This window comes from Benincasa hispida, chromosome 9, assembly GCF_027475165.1.
Source record: "Benincasa hispida cultivar pf3 chromosome 9, pf3_genome.v1.1, whole genome shotgun sequence".
NCBI lineage: Eukaryota > Viridiplantae > Streptophyta > Magnoliopsida > Cucurbitales > Cucurbitaceae > Benincasa > Benincasa hispida.
This window is the reverse complement of record NC_143486.1, coordinates 48,129,675-48,157,154: the sequence shown is the minus strand read 5'-3', so window position 1 is coordinate 48,157,154 and position 27,480 is coordinate 48,129,675. Positions and strand designations below refer to the sequence as shown.

The 27,480-nt window shown below is 32.3% G+C and overlaps 1 protein-coding gene across 3 annotated transcripts; it reads left to right on the top strand.

The window, feature by feature from the left end:
- The first annotated feature begins 21,585 nt into the window (after positions 1-21,585).
- On the top strand, positions 21,586-26,606 carry LOC120085941 (GDSL esterase/lipase At4g26790-like). Of its 3 annotated transcripts, XM_090318052.1 has the most exons (4): positions 21,586-22,140; positions 22,922-23,417; positions 25,263-25,298; positions 26,169-26,606. In XM_090318052.1, the coding sequence occupies exons 1-4, from the start codon at positions 21,712-21,714 to the stop codon at positions 26,255-26,257; spliced, it is 1,050 nt and encodes a 349-aa protein (XP_090174178.1). In that variant the 5' UTR covers positions 21,586-21,711; the 3' UTR covers positions 26,258-26,606. The 3 variants fall into 3 exon arrangements, with proteins under 3 accessions (XP_090174178.1, XP_090174179.1, XP_038898201.2); XM_090318053.1 differs by lacking the exon at positions 25,263-25,298 and having other exon boundaries at positions 21,587-22,140; XM_039042273.2 differs by lacking the exon at positions 26,169-26,606 and having other exon boundaries at positions 21,588-22,140; positions 25,263-25,553.
- Positions 26,607-27,480: the final 874 nt, after the last annotated feature.

Here is a 27,480-nt window from a genome sequence, read left to right as displayed (position 1 = left end):
AGTCGCATTAAGCAATGTAAGCAAGTGTTCACTAGAGATAGGAATAATCTTGCTGACAAGCGCATCATTCATCATTTAGGCGTACTTGGGAGAGTAATCTAAAAACCAAATCTAAGACTCGAGAGAGCAGATTGGAACGTATAAGCAAGAATGGGGAACGTAGAGATAAGCTCCATTTGCTATTACACATCGTATGCACCCTACGGATAGGATATTGCATGTGTCCAGAAGTAGGTGATAACGGGCAGAAATGCACGTTATTACAATGCTAAATTATTAAACAATGCAGGTTTGCGTTGATAAAATATATAGGATTGTGGCCAAAAAGCATTAAGTTTATAACATTGCGGTCGCATGCGTTCATCGCTTAAAAACAGTTAACTTTTGTATTTTTATGTAGAATATGCATTGACGCAAAGTTTAAAATGCAATCACAAGACAGCAATGGTCGAGTGCAGTGTTACTGCAAGGCTTTGTGGTGATTTGTGCTCGCCAACATCCGCTCAAGAAGGATTGCCGCATAGAGCCGCCACAACTTGGTGGTCGCATTTGGGTGAAAAGCATAATAAATCACGATGGGACAGAAAGCTGATGACGGTCGAGTCCGAATTAAGTTGACAAGCCGCTAATGAACTAGTGTAGCAAGTACACTCAACTTTTTGGTGACAAATATTCGGCGCATCAGACAGAGAATTAATATCATCCCATCAGTACAATCATAAGAGAGAAGACGCCTTTCACCCTGAAGCTCTATAAATACCAAGGGCAACCTTCAATAAAGAAGTTCGGATAGTTAGAGAATTTTCCCTTAGACAGAACAGCATTGTTCTTAGTTTTTCTTTTATTTAAGGCGGAAGCAAAAGAAGCGAGATTGTGCTGAGAGATCGTTCCGGTGAACTTGGAAGAGTGCCGAAGCGTCGAGATGAGAGAGAGAGCCAGCTCCTGCAGATGCAGGAATATCTTTTGAACAGAATAATGTTGACAGTGTAAAAGCCTTGGGAAGCAAGGGATTGCTACCAGGCTATCTATCCTTATCTTCCATTGTCATTTTGTACTTAACTTATCTATAGAAATGGAATTTACTTCTTTATATCTATTCACTCTCTGTTTATTACGCATAAGTAGCTAAATCTATCGAATGGATTGAGAACCACTTAGCTAGCATAACTAGGGATCTTCATTCTATGCAATTATCTTGTATTATGTATGCATCATTAGTCCATTTTCCCTAGTCCCTGAGTTCGACCCTGGACTTACCAGGAAACTCAGTGGAATTTATACTTGGATTCTGCTGAGAAAACTTGTTGCTCAACGCATTTTCATCACCGCATTTCATTCCACTATTTCATCACATAAAATAATGCATCAAGTTTTTGGCGCCGTTGCCGGTGTCTACGGCAATTCAGTGTGCTAACGGTAATTTTTCTGATTTCTTTGTAACTCTCAATCTCTGGCGAATTATGACCCAGAGATTAAGAGGACATTCAGATGAAGACTAAGAAACAGCCGCCAACAATAACAACCAGATAAAGACGATATGGCGGAGTAGCTTAGAAACGATCGCAATAGATTGAAAATCCAATCTTAATGGAAAACGATCGTAATAGGCCCATTCGGAACTATGCATCACCAAACCTCTACGATTTCTCCCCAGGAATCATGAGGCCTGACCTTGATGGATTCCGATTCGAAATGAAACTGGTGATGCTGCAAATGATCTAAACTGCTGGACAATTTGGGGGACGGTATGGCGAGGACCCACATGCTCACCTCCGGAGCTTCATAGAAATATGCAACACTTTTGTGTTCCCGAACATCTCTACCAAAGAAGTTTGACCAACTTTGTTTCCATTTTCTCTGTATGATAAGGCATAAAAATGGTCGCATTCTCTCGAACTGGGGGAGATTACTTCTTGGGAACAAGTGGTGGAGAAGTTTATGAAGAAATATTTTCCACCAACTGAGAATGCCAGGAGGAGAATTAATAACTAATTTTGAACAAGAAACTGACGAATCGCTCAACGATGCTTGGGCGAGGTTTAAGAGGCTAGTAAGAGACTGCCCATATAACGGCTTACCAGACTACTTACAAATGAAGATCTTTTACCAAGAATTGAACCCTACTTTGCAGACCACTGCCAATGCGGCAGCAGCTGAAAGTCTGCTGGACAAAATGTATGAGTAGGCCAAGAACATCCCGGATCGCATATCTAAAAATCACAAGGACTGGAGAGAGAGCGATCAGAGATTGAGAATAAAGGATAATGATACAAACAACGGGGCCATCGCATCCCTTCAGAGCCAAATGACTGTGAGAATGAGTTTGATACAAGGCATTGCAACTAATAGCACGGGAGCGAAACAAGGGTAGGTAAACGCAATTGCTTAAACGACCGCAAGTTGTGTCATCTGTGGAGACGTTCATCCGATAGAAGAATGCCCAGGAAATCCGCAGTCAGTATGCTTCATAAAAAATAATCCCTATTCCGATACATAAAACCCCGGGTGGAGAAACCACCCAAATTTCACGTGGAAGAATCAGCAGTAAAATTTCCAATCTATGGCGCAAAAAGAAGGGCCACCTGGATTTTTCCCACGAAAAACAATCAGACGAGCAGTCAAGGCAGTAGTTTGCAACCAACGCAGTCTTCGTCCTTAGAGAGCTTGTTGAAGCAGTACATTGAGAAAAACGAATCAGTTCTTCAGAATGAAGCAACGTCCATCCGAAATCTCAAAATTTAGCTAGGACAGATTGCGGGCGAACTTAAAAATAGACCGCAAGGAGCTTTGCCGAGCTCAACTGAGCTCCCTCGCAACACTAGCGGTACGGGGAAGGAACAATGCTTAGCAGTCTTCTTGCTAAGTGAAAAAATGATTGCGGAAGTAGAGAAGGAACCCATTACGACCAACTTGAATGCGGTAACAACCGAGGACCCATTGACTTGTAATTCAGAAAAGCCGGAGCAAATGAAACCAGAAGTTTCGTCCATCCTCAAGCCTCTAGATCATGATATAGAAAAAGTCCAACTACCACCATCTCCGCAAAGATTGAAAAAAAAGCAGAATGATGAAGGAAAGATCGCGACAGTGGCAGTAACATAAAATGCGATGATCCCACAAAAAATGTGCGACCCAGGAATCTTCACGATACCATGCTCCATTAGAGGGATCTACAGTGGCCAAATACTATGCGATCTTGGGGCGAGAATAAACATAATGCCGCTATCAATCTTCAAACGATTGAATATTGGCACACTCACGCCCACGACAGAGACTCTCCTACTTACGATCACATCTCGAGGGAGAGTTAAGAGATGCCACAATCTCAATTGATAAATTCATCCTACCGGAAGACTTCATCATTTTGGATTATAAAGTGGACGAAGATGCGCCTATGATATTGGGACGACCATTCCTCTCGACCGGTCCACTCAAATTGATGTGTACAAGGGGGAAGTCATAATGAATATTAACGGGAAAAAGCTCCAGATTAAGGCAGTCAGGATTTTAGAGGACAGAGAAAAGAAGAAAAAGCCACCGTGGACGTAAAAAGTCCAGCTTACACCACAAAATAAGCAGTCCCTGAGTCATTATGCGATTCAACCTCATCAGGGACACAAACCTTTTGAATATCCTTTTTCTACATCAATACTTCATGAACTTTCATCACTTTGTTATTATCTATTATCGCATATTTACTTCTTTGCTAATCTAAAAAAAAAAAAAAAAGCGATCGTGCTGAACGATTGCAGTAAGCGATTTTGTTAACTTTGTTTTTTAATATTATTTGACCCTCTCAAAGTTTTTCTTGCAACGATCGAGGGGAACGATTGCGGAGGCGCTACACGAAGACGCAACTACTTTATTCCATCACCACAATCTAAAAAGAAGATCACTGCAAAGTAGGATGCGTCAACAAATAATGCGGATGACAACGCAAATTTGAGGGTTGTATTTCTCCTTGACTTTATTCCAAATTCTGCACTATCACATCTGATTTTAATTTTGAAAACTTTATCACCGCGTCCTTTTTGGTTACCACGATCATTTAACATTGATAAATTTAGTAAGTCATCGCATGCTTTCTCTTTGCCAATTATGATTTCAATTATGAAACATGTGCTTCTATCTTTTTCATGTACACTAGAGTCAACTTAATTTTAGGACAGTCACCTCATGAAATATTTTTTGAAGTTAGTGGTCTGCTACCTTTATTTCAAATTGACCATTTACCAAACTTCCTAAGAACATCGCATGACTTCTTTCAATCTTTTGGCAATGAGGACATTGCCGCATTTTAAATTTAGGGGTGAGGTATTTACTTTCAACCTTGCTATTTTTAGCTCTATTAAAAAAAAAAAAAAGGAAAATTTTGAGAATAACAACTCCACTGTCAACGTAATGGGGAAACCCATGTTGATAAGAGTTAAGTTGTGAAGGACACTTACCCGTAGTTGGATGTCCACATGACACACATGGGGGCAAGCCAAAACGTAAGTCTCCAGGATCAACGCATAAATAAATGACCGCAACTCCACTGCCAAGTAGGTATGAGTTTAGTCTGAGAAAGAGTGCCTTACTCGTAGTTGGATGTCCGCATGACGCACGTGGGGGCAAGCCAAAACAAAGGCGAGGCACTTGGATCAGCGCAAAGTCAGAGAAAATTTCCTTCTGTTCTGTAACGACCGGATCCTTACACATTATGATCCGACCGCTACGACATGCATACTTAGACTTTTCTATCATGAGATGAGTTTTGGTGAAAATTTCAAAGAACATATCTAAATTTTATTAATTAGATAGAAAAACTATATAAAAAGTTTATTTATCAAAACACCAGGATCCATAAAACATTAGTGTGGTGGTACAAAATGCATGTGCCTATAATAGTGAGTTTGATGGTTGGCTATTTGAGCGACGTCCAATTTTTCCATCTACACTGTATCCTTACCTACAAAGTCTGTAAAAATATAGGATGAGTATATAATATACCCAGTAAGTAGTTCTCACGTAGGATAGTGACCAAATGCACAATCACAAGCAACATGTCATGAAAACATATGGTTGGGACCGAAAACGTATAATAACATGTGGTGGTCGGTTATGCTTCCAACATAAATCTCTCCGCCCTGATAGGAAGATGAGGACCTAAGCGAAAACTAACCCATCTGATGATTAGCGGGTCATGCAGACAGTAGGGCCAGAGTCGCATCCAACATCAACCATTAGCATAAACGTAATATTGGACTAGAGGGGTGTAACCATACATACCCTGCTAGTCCCTAACATAAACATAATGTAAGATTAGGCCTGGAGGGGTGCAACCATACATTCCCTGCCAGCCCTGGAAGCATGAATCTCTCCACCCTGATAGGAAGATGAGGACTTAAGCAGAAACTAACTCATCTGATGATTAGTGGGTCATGTAGTCAATAGGGCCAGAGTCGCATCCAACATCAACCATTAACATAAACGTAAGATTAGACTGGAAGCATAACTTACACCGATTTTAACGTAATCGTAAACAAACATAATGCATGGGGTCCCTTATAGAGAAACGTGTTCTAAACATGTAATGCAATATAACAATTAACATAATCATGCAACATAATAAAGGTACACTACCATAGAACATTTAAAGAGAGGGTGAGAGAAACTACTTACTGTGATCTAGTTTTTTCTTATTATTCTTTATGATTTGATCAGTAGAGCTTTCCCTTTTTAAACTAGAAGGAAATTTAGGCAGAAATTTGGGCAACACCTTACCCGAGCTTTTCTCTTTTAACCTCACAGAACTTCCTCACTCACACTTATTTTTTCACACGATTCTTTGTTACTGAGATTTGTTTCAGAATGGGTTAAATCTTCAAGCAAAGTGTCCTATTTATAGTAGTTTTCAGCTCTTCTCAGTGTGACAAATCATCGTACAGGTGGCTTCTTTAAAATTACTCAGGGTTTAAGGATTCCTCTCAATAAGACACCTAATCTTGGCTAACGTTTGCCCTTACGTCATCATTCTTTGTTTGTATTCAATTTTAGGGTTTTTCTATGTATAATCTATAAGATCGTGGCCAAATTCAATGCATAATTTGCGCTTCTGTCCAAATCTTGCTCACTTTTCTCTCAGAATCTCGATCTCTCCAGTTTTCTCGCTAGGAATTCACTTTGTCCAAATCTCGCTCTCCCTGCTCTCAGAATCTCGCTCTCTCAAGGTTTCTTGCTAGGAATCTAGCTCTCCAATTCTCTTTAATCTCGCTCTCTCTGTTTTCAGAATCTTGCTCTCTCCAGCTTTCTCGCTACAATTCTCGCTCTCTCCAATTTTTCCTTCAATCTTGCTCTCTCCAGGGATCTCGCTCTCTCTACTCTCGCCAGCCTCAATCTCCCTAGCATCGCTCACTGGGGTTTCTCGCTCTCCAATTCTCTCTTCGATCTCGTAGCTCTCTTCTCAGAATCTCGCTCTCTCCAGTTTTCTCGTTGGTGTGGCTCTCGCTTTCTCCCACTTTCTCGCTGCAAATCTCGCTTTCTCTAATTTTCTCTTCAATCTTGCTCTCTCCAGCTTTCTCGCTGGGTGGATCTCGTTCTCTCCCACTTTCTCGCTGCAAATCTCGCTTTCTCCAATTTTCTTTTATTTTTATTTTTATTTTTATTTATTTATTAATATTATTAATATTATTATTATTATTAATTTTTTCTCTGCTTCCTAAATTAAGGTTAGGGTATTTATATTTATCATCCAATAAATTTCAATATTTAATTTCTTGTAATGTTTGCGTACAAATCTGGGTTGTTACATGTTCCTTAGTTTTCATTAAGGATTGAAAAGTCTGTAGCTTATTAAGCAAAGTGGTCAGGCTATAGTCAATTTTGTTCATAACAACATTACTATAGAACTACAGTTACTTTAAGGTAAAGTTTTCAGGATGAAGTTAACTCAACTAGCCTCATCAATGACAGACCTGTTCATCTCAACCACATTAAAGTGGACCATCATGTTGAAAACATGTTCTCGAATAGATGTCTCTTCTTGCAAGTGGGCGTTGATGACGAACTTGAGTGCATCATGCTTGAGTTGAGAGGACAGCTGTCCAAACATTCCCCATAGAGACTCCATGATCTCAAGGGTAATGACTATGGGCTCATGCTTCTAGGCTAAGACTTCAGAAAGGCTTGCCAAGATGTACGCTTGGGCCTTTTCATTTGCCCATATCTAATGCTCATATGCCTCCCAAACATTTAGAGGAGCATTTTGAGTAGGAACATGAGGAAAATCCTCCATAAGGATAAATCTTAGGTCATCAATGATTAAAATTGTGTTTATTGAGTTTTTCCATGTAACGTAAATTTTGCCTATAAGTTTGTCAGTGGTGAGTAAATTTAGCGTTGCAGAAGTCATTATGTAATTTTGCTAAAACATACAATTTATTTATACTAGTATTCAAGCATTACCCATTTGGAAAAATCAATCAAATTTAGTAAAATAAATTAATGTACCCTATGTGACATCTATTTTGCAATGATGTTTCAGTGAGGCAGGGTAAAAACCACAGTAAGGTGATCAAGTACCCCTTCGCTGAAATGAGATAAATCTCAACCAATATACAGAACAACTCATTTTTACTGTAACTATTAGTCACCTTTGTTCATTCCAGAAAGTGTTAATTAGCTTAACATTTTCTTGTAAGTGTAACCCTTCATTTTAGATTCTAGAGTTTTGCCCCAATGAGCCAACCATGAGGAAAAATCAATTAGGGAAAAAACTAAAGCAATCCTATCAGTTTCTGGAGTTTGAGTAAAGAGTTATGCAAATGTCATCATTAGGGGGACTCAAGCAAAGGTGCCTAGAGGCCGAGCATGAAAGTTTACTACAAACCAATGAGAGAGACCAAGGAATGTATTGACACACGTCCCGCACCCATTTACGATAAACATCTCTCCATTCACCTTGGTATTGACCTATACAAAAGTTGAGATTGATGCCCAAAATCTAGTAGAGACCTGTAAGTTTGTAATTGTATTGTACAAACATTTTATTTATTTAATAAAATATGATATGTTTTGTTTGAAATTTAGTAGCATTAAACCCACAAACCAATAAACTAACATCCAAGGTTATCATCTATAGCTTAAACATGTAGGTAGAGATATATTGGTGGATCATGCTTATGTGATAACCTATATAGTCTATAGTAGATAGATAAGGTTAGATATCTTATCCTGGTGACATTACGAATACGACCCGCTTTGTAGATACTACAAGTGTTGTAAAGTGCTACATATGATCTGATACTGATCATTCATGTGGAGACATGTGACCAGGGGTATTCTATACAAAGGAGTTTGTATAAGACCGAAAATAAAATTTGAACTTCAACTTGGAAAGAAAGTTAAGGTGTCAAATATGATCGTGGTGGTGAATACTACGGTCGATATGATAGATCAGGTGAACAACGTCTAGGGCCCTTTGCCAAATACCTAGAGGAATGTGGAATCGTCCTGCAATACACTATGTCGAGTAAACTCAGCATGAATGGTGTAGTGGAAAGGCAAAATAGAACACTTACAAATATAGTAAGAAGTATGATTAGTCATTCTTCTTTACCAAAATCCCTCTGGGGTGAGGCACTAAAGATTGCAACATATATCCTTAATAGGGTACCTAGTAAAGCAGTAGCTAAAATCCCTTATGAATTGTGGATAGGAAAAAAGCCTAATATTAGGCATCTTCACATCTGGGGTTGTCTAGCCAAGGCAAGGCCTCATAGGCCTAACAAAAGAAAATTGGACACAAGAACTATTAACTGCTATTTTGTTGGGTATTCTGAGCATTCTCGGGGTTTCAAGTTTTATGATTCCACTTCTAGATCATTGTTTGAGACAGGAAATGCTAAATTCCTTGACGATATTGAGTTTGGGGGGAAGATAACATAAGGAAAGTTGTCTTCAAAGAGGAATTAGTTTTTTTTCCTAATGTGGTTATAAATGATGTCGAGGCTCCAATTCCTGACTTCACTATTGAACCAATTGTGGAACAAGACAACATTGAAGTCTCCATTGTTAAACCTAAAGTTCAAACTCAAAAACTTCAAGAAGTGTCATTAAGGAGATCCACTAGAGAAAGAAGAAGTGCCATTCCAAATGATTATATTGTATTTCTTTAAGAACATCAGGATGATGTGGGTGTAATGAAAGATGATCCAATCAACTTCCAACAAGCTCTACAAAGTTCTAACTCTCAAAAGTGGATAAATTCTATGGAAGAAGAAATAAAATCTATGAAAAACAATGACATTTGGGAACTTATCGAATTGCCATCAGGAATAAAAATCATGAGTTGTAAATGGATATTTAAAACTAAAAGGATTTGAACAGCATATCAAAAGATATAAAGCTCGTCTTGTTGCAAAGGGTTTTACTCAAAAGGAAGGCATTGATTAGCATTGATTACAAAGAAACTTTGTCTACGGTTTCATCGAAAGACTCTTTTAGGGTAATTATGGCACTGGTAGCTCACTTTGATTTAGAGCTACACTAGATGGATGTAAAAATTGTGTTTCTCAATGGGAACATTGATGAGACAATTTATATTGTACAACCAGAAAACTTTATGTCTAGTAATTCAGAGTCTATGGTGTGCAAATTGAAGAAATTCATCTATGGTCTCAAGTAAGCCTCTCGTCAATGGTATCACAAATTCCATGAAGTAATTACCTCATTTTGTTTTGAGGTGAATATAGTGGAAGATTGTGCATATCACAAGTCCAGTGGCAGTAAATCTATCTTTCTGGTGTTATAATTGAAGAAACCATTGAAGGTCCTTGAGTGAAAGCATGGGATTGGAGCAAATACCCAAAATTTACAAAACATAAATTTTACAGCAAAAACATACAGATTATGCATTTAAAAGATAATTGTATCATGCTTAAAAACAGAGATTACAGAAAAGAAAATGGGTTTTAAGAAATCTTACCCTTGAAGAACTCTTCTTCACGAGATTCCTTCACCAAATCTTATCACGAACAATCTCGAACCCTTTAACCGTCAATGAGGACACCACCACGAATGTTACCTCTGTATACTCTGGGTGAGAATCTAGGAGTATTGTGGGCTCTGGCTATTTTGGAAGTGAAAAATTTTGAGAGATGTGAGAGGAAGTCATTCAGATTATCTCAGAACATTTATGTGTATCATCTCTTGTGAAACCACACCAGGAAGAAGAACAACAACTTCTCTTCTGCCCACTAGCACGTTTTAGAGAGAAAAGAGGGGAAGGGAGTTCCAACTCCCACCTAAAATGATTTTTAAAAATAAATTAAACTAATTTATTTTCATAAATCAATTTAATATATATATTTATATGATAACTACCTTATCATATAATATGTATTAAACTATATGTTATATTCAAATATAACATAACCTATAGTTTCTATATTGTATCAAATACAATATAATCTATAGTTTCTATTTTCTCACCAATAACGTTTAATATAAATCCCATTTATATTAAATTTAATTATGTGAATAAAATTCATATAATTAATATTTGAATCATATTCAAATATTTATTCCTCTCAAATAAACTTTATTTTATAAGGTATTAAAATACATTGTAGTAATTATATCATATATAATTAGATTAAATTAATTATATCACTTATAATTAATTTCCTCAATTAATTTGAACAATTTAAATTAATCTAAAAATTGATTCTCATTAATTTTCATTGAGCTATAGAGGGGGCCTTATGGACATGTAGCTTCAAGCTCCAACAGTATGTGAATAATTAATTAAATTCCTTTAATTAAATTATTCGCCATCCATTAACTGTCGGGCACTCCACTAAAGATCGACAATTTCACTCTTCGCACTATAAATATATTTCTGTATCCATTGGATATAACCAGTCAACAGTACGATGACCCTTCACAAATTGCTCGTAAGTACAGTTGGGCCAAAATTATCATTTTGCCCCTATAGTTATATCTAACTCTTAAGTACCACCGATCCCTCTAATGAACAATAAATCATAGTCCAACTATGATCAAACCCCTCTAGGGCTAAGTGAGGGTGTGGCACTACATTGTTCAAGCTCCAGAATCAGCCCTTAAGGGAGCAATTTATCTATTTGCCCCAACATTGGGGAAGGAGTGAATTCCTTCTTGTGTAGTTGTGTTCCCAGCTCCCCTATCAGACGAATCCCCAAAACAGTAGGCTTGTTGAGTCGACGATCTAGCCATTCTCACCCATACAAATCAAATGACCACCTTCATAGGTAAGAGTTCACAACTCACTTAGAATTCAGGTCATGTTACCTATGGTCATCTTGGTGAAATGTAAGTCTCTATTATGAACAACATTATAAAATGAGACTAGTCCTTTCGTGGTCCGATCTTTTGTATAGAATATCCTCGTTCACATGTCTTCACATGAATGATCGGGATCAGATCATTTGTAGCACTTTACAACAATTGTAACATCTACAAAGCGGGTCATACTCGTAGTGTCACCAGGATAAAGTATCCAAGCTTATCCATCTTCTACAAATCATTTAGGTTATCACGTAAACATTATCTACCTGTATGTCTCTACACGCATGTTTAAGCTATAAGATAACATTGGATGTTAGTTTATTGGTTTGTGATTAATGCAACTAATTTGGAAATAAAACATCACATACAGTTTATTGGTTTGTGATTAATGCAACTAATTTGGAAATAAAACATCACATACTTTATAACATAAATAAAATGTTTGTTCAATACAATTACAAACTATAAGACCCTACGGGGATGTTTGGCTCACTAACATAAGTTGAGTTGAGTTGGTATAATATAGTAACTCATTGTTTGGACCACCAACTTTAAATGTTGATGGAATTGAGTTGGTATATTTTACCAACTCACCCCAACTCTCAATTCTTCCCATGTTTTCAATGACTCTACCTATCAGCCACTGTCACACTCCGAGAACTAACTCCAGGCTCCGACAACCACCTCCGATAACAACTCTGACTACCAACTTCGTGCTCCAGCAACCACCACCGATGACAATTTCGGTGACGAAATCTGGACTCCAACACAAACTTTGATGATAGCTTCGACGACTAACTCCGAGCTCTGATAACCTTCATGCGACCAACTCCGAAAACCAATTCTGGCCTCCGACAACCACCTCCGATGACCCAACTCCAATGACCACCTTCACACTACCAACTTCGATGACCAATTAGCTCCGACAATAAATTCTGATTACCAACTCCAACAACCACCTCTGACTACAAACTTCGATGAAAATCACCTTCGATGAACACCTTTGAACGAGCAACTCCAACGACCAACTCGGGGCTTTGACAACCACCTTCGATGACAAACTTTGACAACCAACTCTAATACCACCTTCATGCAAGCTTCGACAGTCACCTCTAACTACAATCTCCAGCGAAAAATCATCTTCGAAGATTAACTTCGGCGACCACTTGTGCCGACCAACTTCGGGATTTCAAAACAACCTCCGATGACAAACTTCGACAACCAACTCCAATACTTCTTCATGCAACAAACTTCAGGCTTCGAAAACCACCTTCGATTACAAACTCCAAAAGAATCATTTTCGATAATCAACTTCGACAACCACTTTCGACTACTATAAAACTGATGATTGTTAAAATATGTTGTAGGGTTGATGATTATATAAAAAATATTATTTTATCTACATTAACTGTAATATTTATATGTAAAAATTTATAAAAATATATATATGTATTTTTATTTAATTGAATTCACATATCAAATGAGTACTAAGAATATTTAGATGAAAAGTATGTATGTAGTTGAAAAGTATGTAACATATAACAAAAAAAACCATAAATTGAAAATTTTTTCTGGAACATTTTCCAGCAAAAATTGGTGGAAAATAGAGATTTGTTCTTTGATGATCCTCCAAATTTAGAGGAAATGAAAATGAAATTGATGAAAAAATATGGTGACATTCCATTGGCTGTTACGATGATGGAGGAGATTTAATTAAAAAAAAAATCATGATATAGTAAAGATATAGAGCACAATAGGAAGAAGAAGAAAAATAAGAAAATGATAATGAAATTCATGGAGAAAAATTAGCTAGAATAAAAAAATTTGACGTTTTGGTTTCTCATTTTATTTAAACATATTTCTACAAGAAATGTAATGGTTTAATTATTGTTCATTGCCCAAAAAAGAAAGAAAGAAAGAAAAATTTTAAAAATTAAATGAAAAAAAAATGCAATCCATATTTTATTCAAATAAAGATGGGTAGAGTTATTGAATAAAAAAGTTCCAAAACAAAAATAGTAATCATAAAAGCATATTATTGAATAAAAAGTTTCAAAAACTACATCAGATACCCATATATATGAATTCTGCAACCCAAACACAGACATATGAACTCAGATCAAATAACTTTACACCCCAAACATAGACATATGAACTCAGACCAAATAACTCTATACCCCAAACACAGACATATAAACTCCACAGATATATGAACTCCAGACATCATATCTCAACTCTGTGCCCCAAACAGTGCCTACAAAATTTAGGACATCAACCCCAACAATAACATCATCATAACAAGTAATGATGTAGGTTTATTGCATGACACTAAGATGTTTCTCAAAAGGAATTTTGAGATGAAAGATCTTGGTGATGTTTCTTTTGTATTAGGAATTGAAATACTGTGAGATCGTTCTCAAGGTATTTTGAGATTGTCACAAAAGAACTATTTTTTTAAAAAAATTGAATAGATTTGGCATGAAAGATTATGCACCAGGAGATACCACGGTTGCTAAAGGTGATCAATTTCATTTAGGTCAATTGCTCAAGACTGTACTCACGACTAAGATGTAGAAGGTTCCTTATGCATCAGCTGTTGGAAGTCTAGTATACGCTTAAGTATGTATGCATCCAGATATTGCGTTCATAATTTGAGTGTTAGGCAAATATTTGAGCAACCCGAGGATAGATCTTTGGAAAGCAGCCAAACGGATTATGAGGTATTTACAGAGAACAAAAGATTATATGCTCACTTATCAGAGATCAAAAGTCTAGAGATCATTGAGTATTCTGATTCTGATTATGCTGGATGCTAAGACACTTTGCAATCTACTTCAGGCTATATCTTCATATTGACTAGAGAAGTTGTATCCTGGAAAAGTGTTAAATAAACATTTATGGCTTCTTCTACTATGGTTGCAAGGTTTATAGCATGTTATATGGTGTCCAATCATGGAATATGGTTGCAAAATTTTTTCATTGGGTTACGAATAGTGGTTGGCACAGAAAGACCACTAAAATTATTTTGTGACAATAAATCGACAGTGATGTATTCCAACAACAACAGAAGCAATACAAATTCAAAGCATGTAGATGTGAAGTTTCTGGTTATTAAAGAAAGAGTTCAGAATGGTCAAATTTCGATAGAACATATAGGAACAAACTCTATGGTGGCAGATCCATTGACTAAAGATTTACCACCTAAAGTTTTTCATGAGAATATTGCTCACATGGGTATTATTCACTTTTCTGATTCCATGGTTTAGTGGAAGTTTGTTATTGAGGATGTTCTTTGACCTTATTTTGTTTATTTTCTATATAGAATAAAGTTGATAGTTTATGTTTTATTATCTGAACTTGTTTATCATGAATGCAGTTTAGTAAATGTGATTTAGCATAAAGTTTTTAAGAATGATCTCACTAAGGAATTTGGAACAATTGAAAAGGGACATGATCTAGATCACTTTGCATGTAATTTCCATGTTATCCATCCATACTTGATTTATGTCATTGAATGTATTGGCATTGGTGATCAAGGAATGTTTAGTTACAAGGGTAGTGATGAAAGTCTCCTTGATTATGTGCTAATATAGGAGATGGACCAGATTGAACTAAAGAGAAATTCTATTATTGAAATAACCTATTTATGCGCGCTTAAGGTTTATATGATTTAATTATATCATGTACACAAATATAGCTCAAGTGGGGATTGTTATATGTATCTAAAAACTAATACGTTTAATTAAAGTATGGGCTATGTATGTGGATTAATAATCTATCACATTGGGTTATTTTATTAGATCGGGTCATATTATATGATTTGATTAATAAAGATTCTAGATTCCTAATTGAGTATGGTAGAATCTCATTCCTAGTTAATTAGGGTTTAATGTGAACCCTAATTGAACTAGTATATAAAGAGACCTTAGGGTTATGGTCCTCAACTATGAAGCACAGACGCAGATACGGCCTCACAATACGGATACGATCGGATACGGCGATTCGTCAATTTCTAAAAAACTAAGATACGGATACGTCTAAGGATGCATCATATTTTTATAATTTTTTAAATATATATATTTCTAAAAACGAGAATACTGATACTTTAAAAATACATTTTCTTTTTCTTTAAAAAATCTAGGATATATATAAATTAAGCATACAAGTTAATAACAATAACACAAAATATAATACAAACATTGAAAAGAAAAAAAACAATATCTAAGATGTTGAAGTACAATAGTTAATAAAATGCAATAAAAAAGTGACTCATATGCAAAGAAGAAGAAGAATATTAGAGGGAGAAGTATGAAGATAAACGAAGAACTTCTTCATTGAATTATTGAAGATATCCAAATGGTTTATATTTTGGTGGATTTTGCGAGAACTCAAATGTGAAGATGGAGATTAAATGATTTTAGTCTAGGGTCTGGTCCGTTATCTTTTTTTTCTTTTAGTTTTGGACTCGAGTAGTGAGCTTTTTAAATAGATTGCCTAGTTTTAGATTGGGAAAGATTAGATGAGTTTCTTAACTTTTTTTCTTTAAAAAAAAAAGTACGCATAGAAATAGATACATTAAATCGTGTATCAGATACGTATCTGAGAAGTATCTGGAAGTATCGGTATCTGATACGGATTCTTTGCCTCATATGAAGTATCTGTGCTTCATAGGTCCTCAATGTACCAAAACAGTATGCACTAAATCTTTCTCGAATCCCATCTAGAGAGAGATCCCACTAAGGCATTTGAAATTTTGGTTGAGGAAGACAATAGCTACTTTCTATCTATCATCAAATTTTCAATGGAATCTGGTATGTTATTCTTGATAATTTGACATGAATGATTTTAAGGTTAATCTATTCAATATAGATTCAAAGTAATTATGCTAACAATAAGGACGAGAATCAATACTTAAGCATAATCAATGATTGAGTGAGCAATTTGAAAATACCTCAACAAAACCCAGACTAGATATTTTAATTAACAGTAATTCCACCTCAATTGAACACTCTTTCACCACTTGAACTTTCCTTTCAAGCATTCTAATTGTCAAGCATCTTTACTTTTACAAAGCAATCACAAACCAAACACCCCTCCTTTTAGTTACCTTTAAACTTTAAGCTTTTGATTGAGAAATTAACTCTCTCTCTCTTTGGTTCGACCCATATTATACTAATACTACATAATTAAGGTAGACACGAAAATTCATTTGATCGATCGACGGATTCGACATCCTTCAGTGAGCGATCACCCTATGCCAATTGTCATGCCAACGTTGTTACCATTTTATATTATTTTGACCTTTTTTTTAACGACGAAATTAAGACTTTCTCTCGACGCAATTGAAAATATTGTAGTGATTGCTTGTAATTGTTTTATGCTTTTCTTTTATCAGTAACGCCATGGCTTGAGGTTGAAGAGACAACTCTTGTAACTTGTTTGTTTATCATTTCATTGGACACTGTAAAATGGTTTACTTTTAATTCGTGGATATGTAAATATATATTTAAATTGGATATCAAGATTATTTAATCAATTTCTCCAGTTTCACTATTAGCTCCAATCATAAAAGTTTTATTTCAAAAAAACAAAAAACTAACAACAATATTAACAACTTAAGTGTAAGAAGTAAAAACAACTTAATAATTCATTTATATAATTTTATAAATTTTCCATTTACATAAATATTTATGATATCCACCTTTCATTGATATATTTGTAAAATTAAAATTTCAATATCAAACATGGACATTAGTATTTTAATACTTGTTATTAACACATTAAATGGGAGATAAAAGTTATATTCACCAATTAAATTTTCGTTGATATATATGTCGACCTTTACATAGATATTTCTACATTTCTGTAGATTCAACATTCACATGAGAGAGGAATCGACATTTCTATTATCTCGTAAAAAAAACCACTTAACATAAAAATAAATAACAAAATATCATTGATGAGAATATAAAATTGATAATAAACACTTTAATTGATCTAAAAAACGTAAAATGTTTATTTACTAATTCATACATTTTTTGAAATTCTTTGTTCATATAATTTTTTTAGAATTATCCATCTAAATTAATATTTTATTAATATTTTTATAGATATTTCTATATTTCTATGGATTCGACATCCATATTAGAGATGAATCGAGTTTTCTATTATTTCGTAAAAATTATGAAATATAAAAATAAACAATAAAGTATTAGTAATGAGAATATAATATTGATAATAAACATTTTAATTCATTAAAAAAAGTAAAATATTTATTTATTAATTTATACATTTTTTTTAATTTAACGAAATATCGCTTTTAAACGGTTGTATCACATAGCCACGAGGCGCGTGTGGAAGAACTTTAAACACAAGAAGCATTAAGTAGCGTGAGGCTAACTAATATGACATACAAAACGTGAAAGCTTAATATATCCAACGCGCAATTTCCGCGCGTGAACCACGTTGCAGAGCAACAACTCAAGAATAGTTCTCTATTTTGTTGAAACAGCGAACTTTTCGTTTTCAAACAATTAAAAAAAAAAAGAAAAATTAGGGGTGGGCATTTAAACTACAAAAATCGAACCGTTTCTAAAAATCGAATCGAATCGAACTGAAAACTCAGTGAAATCGAAAAATTCGGTTCGATTCGGTTTCATTTTCGAAAACCGAATTTGAAACCGAACCGAACCGCTTTTAACTATATATATATATATTTATATATTTAAAAAAAGAGTAAAACCGAATTTAAAACCGAATCGCTTTTAATTTAAAGAACAAAACTAAATTTAAAACCGAACCGAACCGAACCGTTTTTAATTAAAAAAAGAATATAATATGGATTTTTTAAAAATGCCAAAATCGAATTTGAAACCGAACCGAACTGCATATATGCGGTTCGGTTTCAGTTCGGTTTGAACCAATAAATCAGTTCGGTTCGGTTTGACCACCAAACCGAACTGAACCGAACCGTTTCCACCCCTAAGAAAAATACATTTTTGATGATTAGGGTTTCTTCTGGTTTTTATTTTATCTCTAAGTTTTAAAATGTGACATTTTTAGTTTTCAAAATTTTAAGTTTGATTTCAATTTAGCCTTTTATGTTTCAAAATGTTACAATTCTATCGTTGAAATTTGAATTTTGTTTTAATTTAGTTACTTTTAACCTTGATTTTTTACTAGTCATTGGGATTAATATTTATTAATTAATTAAATTAGCTATGAAGTGAAAAAGTGAAACTTAATTCATTATAATACTTCTAATTCATTTAAGTTAATTAATAGACAATAAAACTAAAGACGGTAAGAGAGTATTTAGTAAAAAAAAATGAAGGCTAAAAGTGTAAAATCTTGAAATCTAGAATGAACCAAATTTAAACGAAACTTAAATCTAAAGGTTAACATTTGAAATCTAAAGATTAAATTGCAACCAAACTCAAAACTTAAGAACTAAAAATAAAACATTTTGAAAACTAAGGGAACAAATAAAAATTAGACCCAAAACTTAGGAATCATAAATGTATTTTTTTTCCCATTAAAAAAAAGGAAAAAAAAGGGAACCTCTTAACAAATTCATCAAACATTTATTCATATTGTCAAAGGAGGAATAACTCAATTGACATATAGTATGTGTTAGTGATTAAGAGATCTGTATATTTTATTGTACTAAAAAATTATTTACCTATATTTAAATATAAATACTTTTCTTTTGTCTTTTTTTTTAAAAAAAAAAAACTAATTGTTCTACTTTAAAAATATTGTCTTTGTACTTTTAAAACATGATAATTTTGATCCATATGTTTGAAAAGGCTTACACAAATGCTATATAGAATGCAATCCTTCAATACAAAATTACGACACTATTTTAAGAAAACTAGTTTTGTTATGAAATTGTGATTTAGAAGGAAATAAAAAATTATACTAAATCAAAATAGATATGTATTGAAATTACAAAAATCGAAGTAAATCAAAGTTTGAAAACACATGACCAAAATTACTAGCAAACAAAATAACCAAAAAGTGATTAGGGGTATGCAAGCTCTTTCTTTTACCCACCAAAAATAAATAAATAAATATATATTTTTCTAGGGAATTAACACGTGACAATTTTTATTGGACAACTGCATGGTTGTACAAATATAGGTACAACCTAAGCAACACTAACCCACTAACGTTTTTGTCACGTGAAAAACACTATTTAAACTTTAGTTAAATATTACAAGTTTAGTTCATAAGCTTTCATGTTTATATCTAATTGATTTTTCCATAAAGTTAAAAAAGAAATGTCAAATAGATCTTTAAACTTTCAATTTTGTGTCAATTATAATTAAATCTCAATTATTCAATATTTTTTGAAAAATCAATTAACTCATTAGACATAAATTGAATTTATGTCTAACAAGATATTAAACTTTCAAATTTGTATCAACTAATTTTATAAAAAAATATATATATGTCAAAAAATTATTAGAAATAAAATTAAATTGAAAACTAAAAAAAATTATTAGATATAAAATTACAAATTTTAAAATACTTATTAGACACTCTCGAAATTGATATATATTCAGATAATTATAATTGAAAGTTCAAAACCAATTTTAAAAGTTCATAAACTTATTAAATATAAAAATATGAAAGTTCAAGGACTAATCCCTCTATAGTTTATCAATAAACACCTTTTTAACAAAATATCACTGATGAGAGTATAACATTGATAATAAATTAATTTATCTAAAAAACGTAAAATGTTAATTTACTAATTCATATATTTTTTAAAATTCTTTGTTACTATAATTTTTTCATAACTATCCATCTAAATTAATATTTTATAAATATTTTTATAGACATTTCTACATTTCTATGGATTCGACATCCACGTTAAAGATGAATCGATTTTTTTATTATTTTGTAAAAAAATTATGAAATAAAAAAATAAACAATAAAGTATTAGTAATGAGAATATAATATTGATAATAAACATTTTAATTCATTTAAAAAATGTAAAATATTTATTTATTAATTTATACATTTTTTGAAATTTAACGAAATATCGAGTTTTAAACGGTTGTACACAGAACCACGAGGCGCGTGTGGAAGAACTTTAAACACAAGAAGCATTAAGTAGCGTGAGGCTAAGTAATATGACATACAAAACGTGAAAGCTTAATACATCCAACGCGCAATTTCCGCGCGTGAAACCACGTTGCAGGGCAATAACTCAAAAAGGGTTCTCTAATTATTAGGTTTGTTGAAACGGCGAACTTTTCGTTGTTGAACATTTAAAAAAAATAGAAAAATACATTTTTGATGATTAGGATTTCTTCTAGTTTTTATTTTATCTCTAGGTTTTAAAATATGACATTTTTAGTTTTTAAAATTTCGAGTTTAATTTCAATTTAGCTTTTTATGTTTCAAAATATTACAATTTTACCATTGAAATTTGAGTTTTATTTTAATTTAGTTACTTTTAACCTCGATTTTTCACTAGTCTTTGAGATTAATATTTATTAATTAATTAAATTAGCTAATTGAGAAATAGTGAACTTAATTTATTACAATCCTTCTAATTCTTTTAAATTAATTAATAGACACTAAAACTAAAGACAGTAAGAGAGTATTTAGTAAAAAAATAAAGGTTAAAAGTGCAAATACTGAAATTTAGAATTAATCAAATTGAAACGAAACTCAAATCTAAAGGTAAAATTGTAACATTTGAACCTAAAGACTAAATTGCAACTAAACTCAAGACTTAAGAACTAAAAGTAAAACATTTTGAAAACCCGGAGAACAAATAAAAATTAGACCCAGAACCTAGGGACCATAAATGTATTTTTTTTTCCATTAAAAAAGAAAACATGAAATTTTAGTTCTTAAATTTTGAGTTTGAAAAAAAAATTTGTCACAAGGTAATTTTTTGTTAAACATGAAAGTTTCAATTTTGAATTTATGTCTAACAAGACATTAAACTTTCAAATTTATATCAACTAATTTTATAAAAAAAATGTATATGTCAAAAAATTATTAGACATAAAATTAAATTGAAAACTAAAAAAAATTATTAGATATAAAATTAAAAATCTTAAAAAACTTTTTAGACACTTTTTAAACTGATATATATTCAGAGACTTATAATTGAAAGTTTAAAACCAATTATAAAAGTTCAGAAACTTATTGAATATAAAAATATGAAAGTTCAAGGACTAATCCCTCCATAGTTTATCATTAAAAGCCTTTTTAACAAAATACATATCAATATTTATTTTTGCTGTACCTATATATATTTTTTATAGCTCACCTAATTGTCCAATCACAATAGAAATTCTTCTTTCAATTTTGTGTAACTAGAGTAGGTCGTTAAAAGTGCATGTATGTGTATATATATATGAATTACATCCAAATGAAATGAAACTAACAATAGATAGATATCATAATATGGCAAAATCAGGGTGTTATTTGTGGATGATGTTGATCTTGATCTTAACTAATTTGTTATCAGAGAAGAAAATGGTTGAAGGAAGAAATAAGAAGGGTGTTGTTGTTCCAGGGATTGTAGTATTTGGAGATTCATCAGTAGATTCAGGTAATAACAACCATATTTCAACTATTTTAAGAAGTGATTTTGCTCCATATGGTCGTGATTTTGAAGGTGGAAAACCCACAGGAAGATTCTCCAATGGCAAAATTGTTACTGATTTTATTTCTGAAGCTTTTGGGATCAAACCCACAATCCCAGCTTACTTAGATCCTACTTATAATATCACTCATTTTGCTTCTGGTGTTTGCTTTGCTTCTGCTGGAACTGGTTATGATAATGTCACTTCTGATCTTTTCGTAAGTTGTTCTCAACCTATTTCTCGTTTCTCGTTTCTTGGTTTTCTATACGTCTCTTTTACTTTCAAGATGTGTCTCGTTTTTCTCTTTGTACTTTCAAGTACTTTTGTTCGTGTTTATATTTCTGATGGTTTAGTTCCTTCGTTTCTTGTTTTACTATTTTTTATTGTTATGCGTTTAGTGATGGTGAATTTTTTATTTGGAACATAGGTTGTATTTTGTTCTCCATATGTTTGGCTTTAGTTATTTCAAGACATGTTTTGTTTTGGACTTTCTATTTTCTAGTATTTTTGTTCATGTAAACCGTAATGTTAGCTATTTCTCATTTTTTTGCTTGTTTCTTGTGTTTTTTATTGTTATTTCTGATTATTGTTATGCATTTAGTACTGATGACAATAAGTTTTGGTTTGAATAGTATATATTTAGTTCTTTGTACGTACTTTTGGCCTTCTATTCGTTCTCACACTTTTAAAATGTCTATTTGGGTCTCTTTACTTTCAAGTATTTTTGTTCATTTTAGGTCTTTTACTTTCAAAACACTAGTTTGATAGTCTCGTAAATTTGTATTGAAAAGTTTCATGTAAACAATAATTTGTTAAAATTTTGCAATTAAAAGAATGGTCACTTTGTCATCTAAAAGGATTTTCGATTTCATCAAACTAAATCATAAAACTTAGTTCATTGTTGCATTAATTTTTTAAGACTAGATCGTCAATTAAAATTGACTCAAAGTTAACCTTAAATTATATGTATGTATATATATAAATAATTTGTGATGCAGTCAGTGATCCCTCTATGGAAAGAACTCCAATATTACAAAGAATATCAAAAGAAACTGAGAGACTATCTTGGCCCATCAAAGGCCAACACTACCATTTCCCAATTCCTTTATGTCATAAGCTTAGGCACCAATGACTTCCTAGAAAACTACTTCCTCCTTCCTACAAGATCCTCTGAGTTTTCACTCCAAGACTACCAAAATTTTCTTGCCCGAGCCGCCGAGGACTTTGTTCGGGAGCTCTACGCACTCGGCGCTCGCAAGATGTCGATCGGGGGGCTCCCGCCGATGGGGTGCCTACCATTGGAGAGGAGCTCAAGGTTGGTTTTTGGAGGTGGTGGTGAATGTGTTGACAAGTACAATAGAGTTGCAAGGGATTTCAATGCCAAATTGATGGGGTTAGTGGAAATGATGGAGGAGGAATTGGAAGGGATTCGGATTGTGTTTGCCAATCCATTTGATGTTCTTTATGATATGATTCAGCATCCTAGTTATTTTGGTGAGTTCTATTTCGTATTCTGTTTCTATTTCATTATAATGAAAATATCGATTAGTTGATGCTTGTTTATGTCAATATCCTTTTTTTTTAAATATTGAAATGCATATTTAAACGACCCCTAATCTTTTGATAAAAAACACGTCTTAAAATTAGTTAAGTCATATTTCGGTTGATGTTTGGACATCAAACTTAGGAATTTATAAAAAATATCATGAAAATAAATTAAAATTAAATATCTCCCTTTTTACATTCATCTCTCTTACTAGGATTAGATACATACTTACCATCGAGAAGGGTAATTATATATGATCCAAAATGACCAATGATTAGCTATCGCCCCGTTTTCCTTTCCTTTACATATTAAAAAATCATTTAAAAAATATTTGTCATATGACAATTTTTTATTATACAACTGCCTTGGTTGCACCTAAGTTTTTCTCATCTAAAATTTAACAGTAGTTGTTATTTCTTTTACTTTCTCGTTTCTTTTTTTAATAATGATAAACTATTTGCCATCTTTATTTTTTTCCCAAAAAAAATGACTTTTTTAGTCTAGTTATTTTGAAGAATAAGTACGTTTAGTCCTTAAATTTTCAAAATATACATTTTTATTTCTTGATTTTTAAGAATATGTGTGTTTAATCCTTGAATCCTCAAAATATAATGTGTATTTTTTTGTTATCGAGTTTTTAAAATCAAGTGTAAATAGTTCTTTAATTAATTTTTTTATTTTAGATACTTATATAACATTTTAAATTAGAAAAGAGAGAGGAGAGATAAGTTTTTCATATTTTAAAAAATTACTTCAAGGACCTTTTAAAGTTATTCTTAAAAATTCAATGACAAAAAAGTATATGTTTTGAAAACTCAATAACATCAAACACAACTAATCTTTAAAACTCAAGAATTAAATGGGTCATTTTTTTTTATCACTAGGTGAGAGGAATGAGAAATGAAGAAAGGAGAGGAAGTAAATTTTTGTAATTGTTATTAAATAATTAGTTATGTCAAATTTTTAATGGTGATTAAGTATGTTAGTCTATTATTTTCTTTCTACATGCACTGATACACATGATCCCATCAAAACTCCATAGTTAAACGTGTTTAGGCTAGTTGGGTGACCACTCGGGAAGTGTTGTACCATTAAAATATATATATATATATATTATCTTCTTTCTTTTTATCTCTCTTCCTCACTCAAGTTTAATTTCTTTTAATAAATTTTCTACTTTCCCTTTTTCCATCTCAAAATCAAATGTTCCTCCCATTTTCTCTTTCATCCAAGTTTTTCATTCATTATTTTCTAGCCAAACATATACTATTTAATTTAAAGAAATAATACATCATTTCTCAACTTTGTTGATTTTTTTTCTTATAAATTCATTTTAATAAGTTCAATAAAGGGTAGGTATTCAACTTTTTGGTTTCATGAAAAAAACAATAAATATTTTATCTTGTCCTAAAATTAACTAAACAAACATATTTTTAAATTTTTTTATCACTTTTTTTTTAAAAAAAAATATTCAATCAAAACTCCTAATATTCAATAACACTTTTGAAAGGGAATAACTGAAAAGTGACATAATTAACATTTAAAAGAAAAAATCATTTCATACCATATATATATATATATATATATATATATAACATTCAAAATAGTCAACTAATATATCCATTATTCACTCCACAATAAGCCCACTCTAACCAATCAACAAATAAAGATTTGCTTGATTTTTTCTTTTCCATTAAAAAGAGACTCAAATAATTAATTGCTCTCTCATTTTTTTTAAAAAATATATAATATGATTATAATTTTTTCTTTTTTCTTTTTTTGGAAAATTACAGGGTTTAGTAATTCAGCAAGAGCATGTTGTGGAACAGGTAGATTTGAGATGGGTTTCATGTGCTCCAAAATGAACCCATTTACATGTTATGATGCCAATAAATATGTGTTTTGGGATGCTTTTCATCCCACACACAAAGCTAATTCCATTATAGCAAATCATATTGTCCAAAATTATCTTTCAATCTTTCTTTAAATCAGCAAAATCCAAAATTACCCTTCTCAAATGTGGGACATTATATTGTATTTATTTATAGACTCATAAATAAACGAGTGAAGGACTATTTCAAATCTATTTAGAATTACTTTTTTTCAAATGTTTTATCGCGATGCTTCATTTTAATTCTTTTGTTAAAAATAGTATTTGTTGTAGTGTGCCTTCAAAGTGATAAATCTAACCAAAATCCATTTGCTATAATTCTCGCCTTAAAATGCATTTCATACGAGACTTCAACTACATATCTTTTGTTAAGAACTAATAAACGAGTCTTCACAAAATTCAAAAGTTTACGTTCAAATACACCCTCATAATATGTCATAATAATTCAAAGATAAAATTTATTAAGATCTCATATTGGCTTACATTTTCATACTAATATCCTCTCTATAGAGAGATGGGAAAAAAAAAACTCTCTCTAAGAAATATTAAGAGCACCAAATCTCAATTAACCCACCAAAGACCCCAAAAAAAAAAAAAAAAAAGCTTTTTTCAAAAATGTTGCAATCTTTCAAACTTCAAAGTTTCATAAAACTTAGCAATAAACTGCTCAGCCTTTTCATCAACACCTTCATCTTCCATGGCTCCCAATTCATGATCTCCATCATCAACCTCTTCATCTTCAAACTGAACTTCCATATTATTATTATTATTCCAAGAACTCAGGGAATATTCTGGCTGGTGGTGGCAGCTGCAGCGGCAGCACTGCCTTCTACCGGAGTTAGCTGTCCCGAGACGACTAAAAAACCGCCGTGTCGTTCGGGTTATCGATTCCGATGACTTGGGGAAACGGCCGAGCTTCGAGATGACTTTGGAGGCAAAACGATTCCAGGCTTTCTTTGGAGGTGGAAGCATTTTCAAACAAAATGGATAACGTACAAAAGGGTTTGATATGGAGGTGTTGAAATGTATTTAAAGATGGTGAATTAGGGTTTTTTTTTTTTTTTTTTTTTTTGGGGGGGATGTTGAGGATGTTTGTGGTTTTAAAATGGAAATTATTGTTGCTCACAATCAATTTGGAGATATTGGAGATTTTGTTGCATATATATGGAATGTTTCTTTCTGATTTTTTCTTTTTTTGAGTAATTAGCTTGGATTATATTTGCATTTTTCATGTGATATATATATATAAATTAATAAATAAAAATAAGAATTACTTTCGAATGGCTTAAGTTTTTATTTTTGACTATGAAATTTGAAATAAAACTAAGTTCTCCCTTTTTAAATTAAATTTCTAAAATAAAAATATAACCTTCTAGTTTTTCAAATTTTTATTTTTAATGACAATTTTTTAAATAAAATAAGTAGTCTAGTTTTAAATGGGATAATTTATAAAGTAGGAACCTTCAATTTTGATAAAAATCAAGGTTTTTTTCTTTTTTTTGGTGAGAATGATAAAAATCAAGTTTTGATTTTTATGTTTAAGGTTTAGGGTAAGTAAACTTAATTAATTTTAGGTTTGATTTAATTTTTTATAAGTAGTGTGTTTTGGCATAAGTAGCTTTTTGCCTTTTATTTTTCCTATATATTTTTCGTTCTATGGTAGTTTCAAATGTCTTTTATATTTTGTTCTATTTTAATAGCCATCAAATTATTGGCTATATAAGTGAAGTTATTGCTTCAAAACTAAATTCCCAAAAATAGAGAATAATTATTCTAAAAGTTTTTTTATAATCTCAATTATTTTTTGCTTGATACAACATTTGGTTTTTTTTTTCTTTCAAGAATTTCCAAGTTGATCTGGATAATTTAAACCATCGATTTTTTAGGGTATTGCAATGAGTAGTATTTTTAAAGATAATAACCAAGTGTATAACAACATTTTTAAAAAAAAAATTACAAATATAGCAAAGTCTATTAGTGATAGACTTCTATTGCTGATAGACTCTTACTAGCAAAATAGTTTATCACGGATAGACTCCTAGTAATATGGTCTATCACTAATATACTACCTAAAATTTGTCATATTTGTATTTTTTTTACATTATGTTATATCTGTTAAT

Bases quoted from the DNA above. Each gene is read 5' to 3' on its own strand.
- LOC120085941 (XM_039042273.2), top strand. From the start codon at position 21,712: ATGAAACTAACAATAGATAGATATCATAATATGGCAAAATCAGGGTGT. The intron at 22,141-22,921 runs GTAAGTTGTTCT...TTTGTGATGCAG, and splicing joins ATGTCACTTCTGATCTTTTC to TCAGTGATCCCTCTATGGAA. The intron at 23,418-25,262 runs GTGAGTTCTATT...GGAAAATTACAG, and splicing joins TCAGCATCCTAGTTATTTTG to GGTTTAGTAATTCAGCAAGA.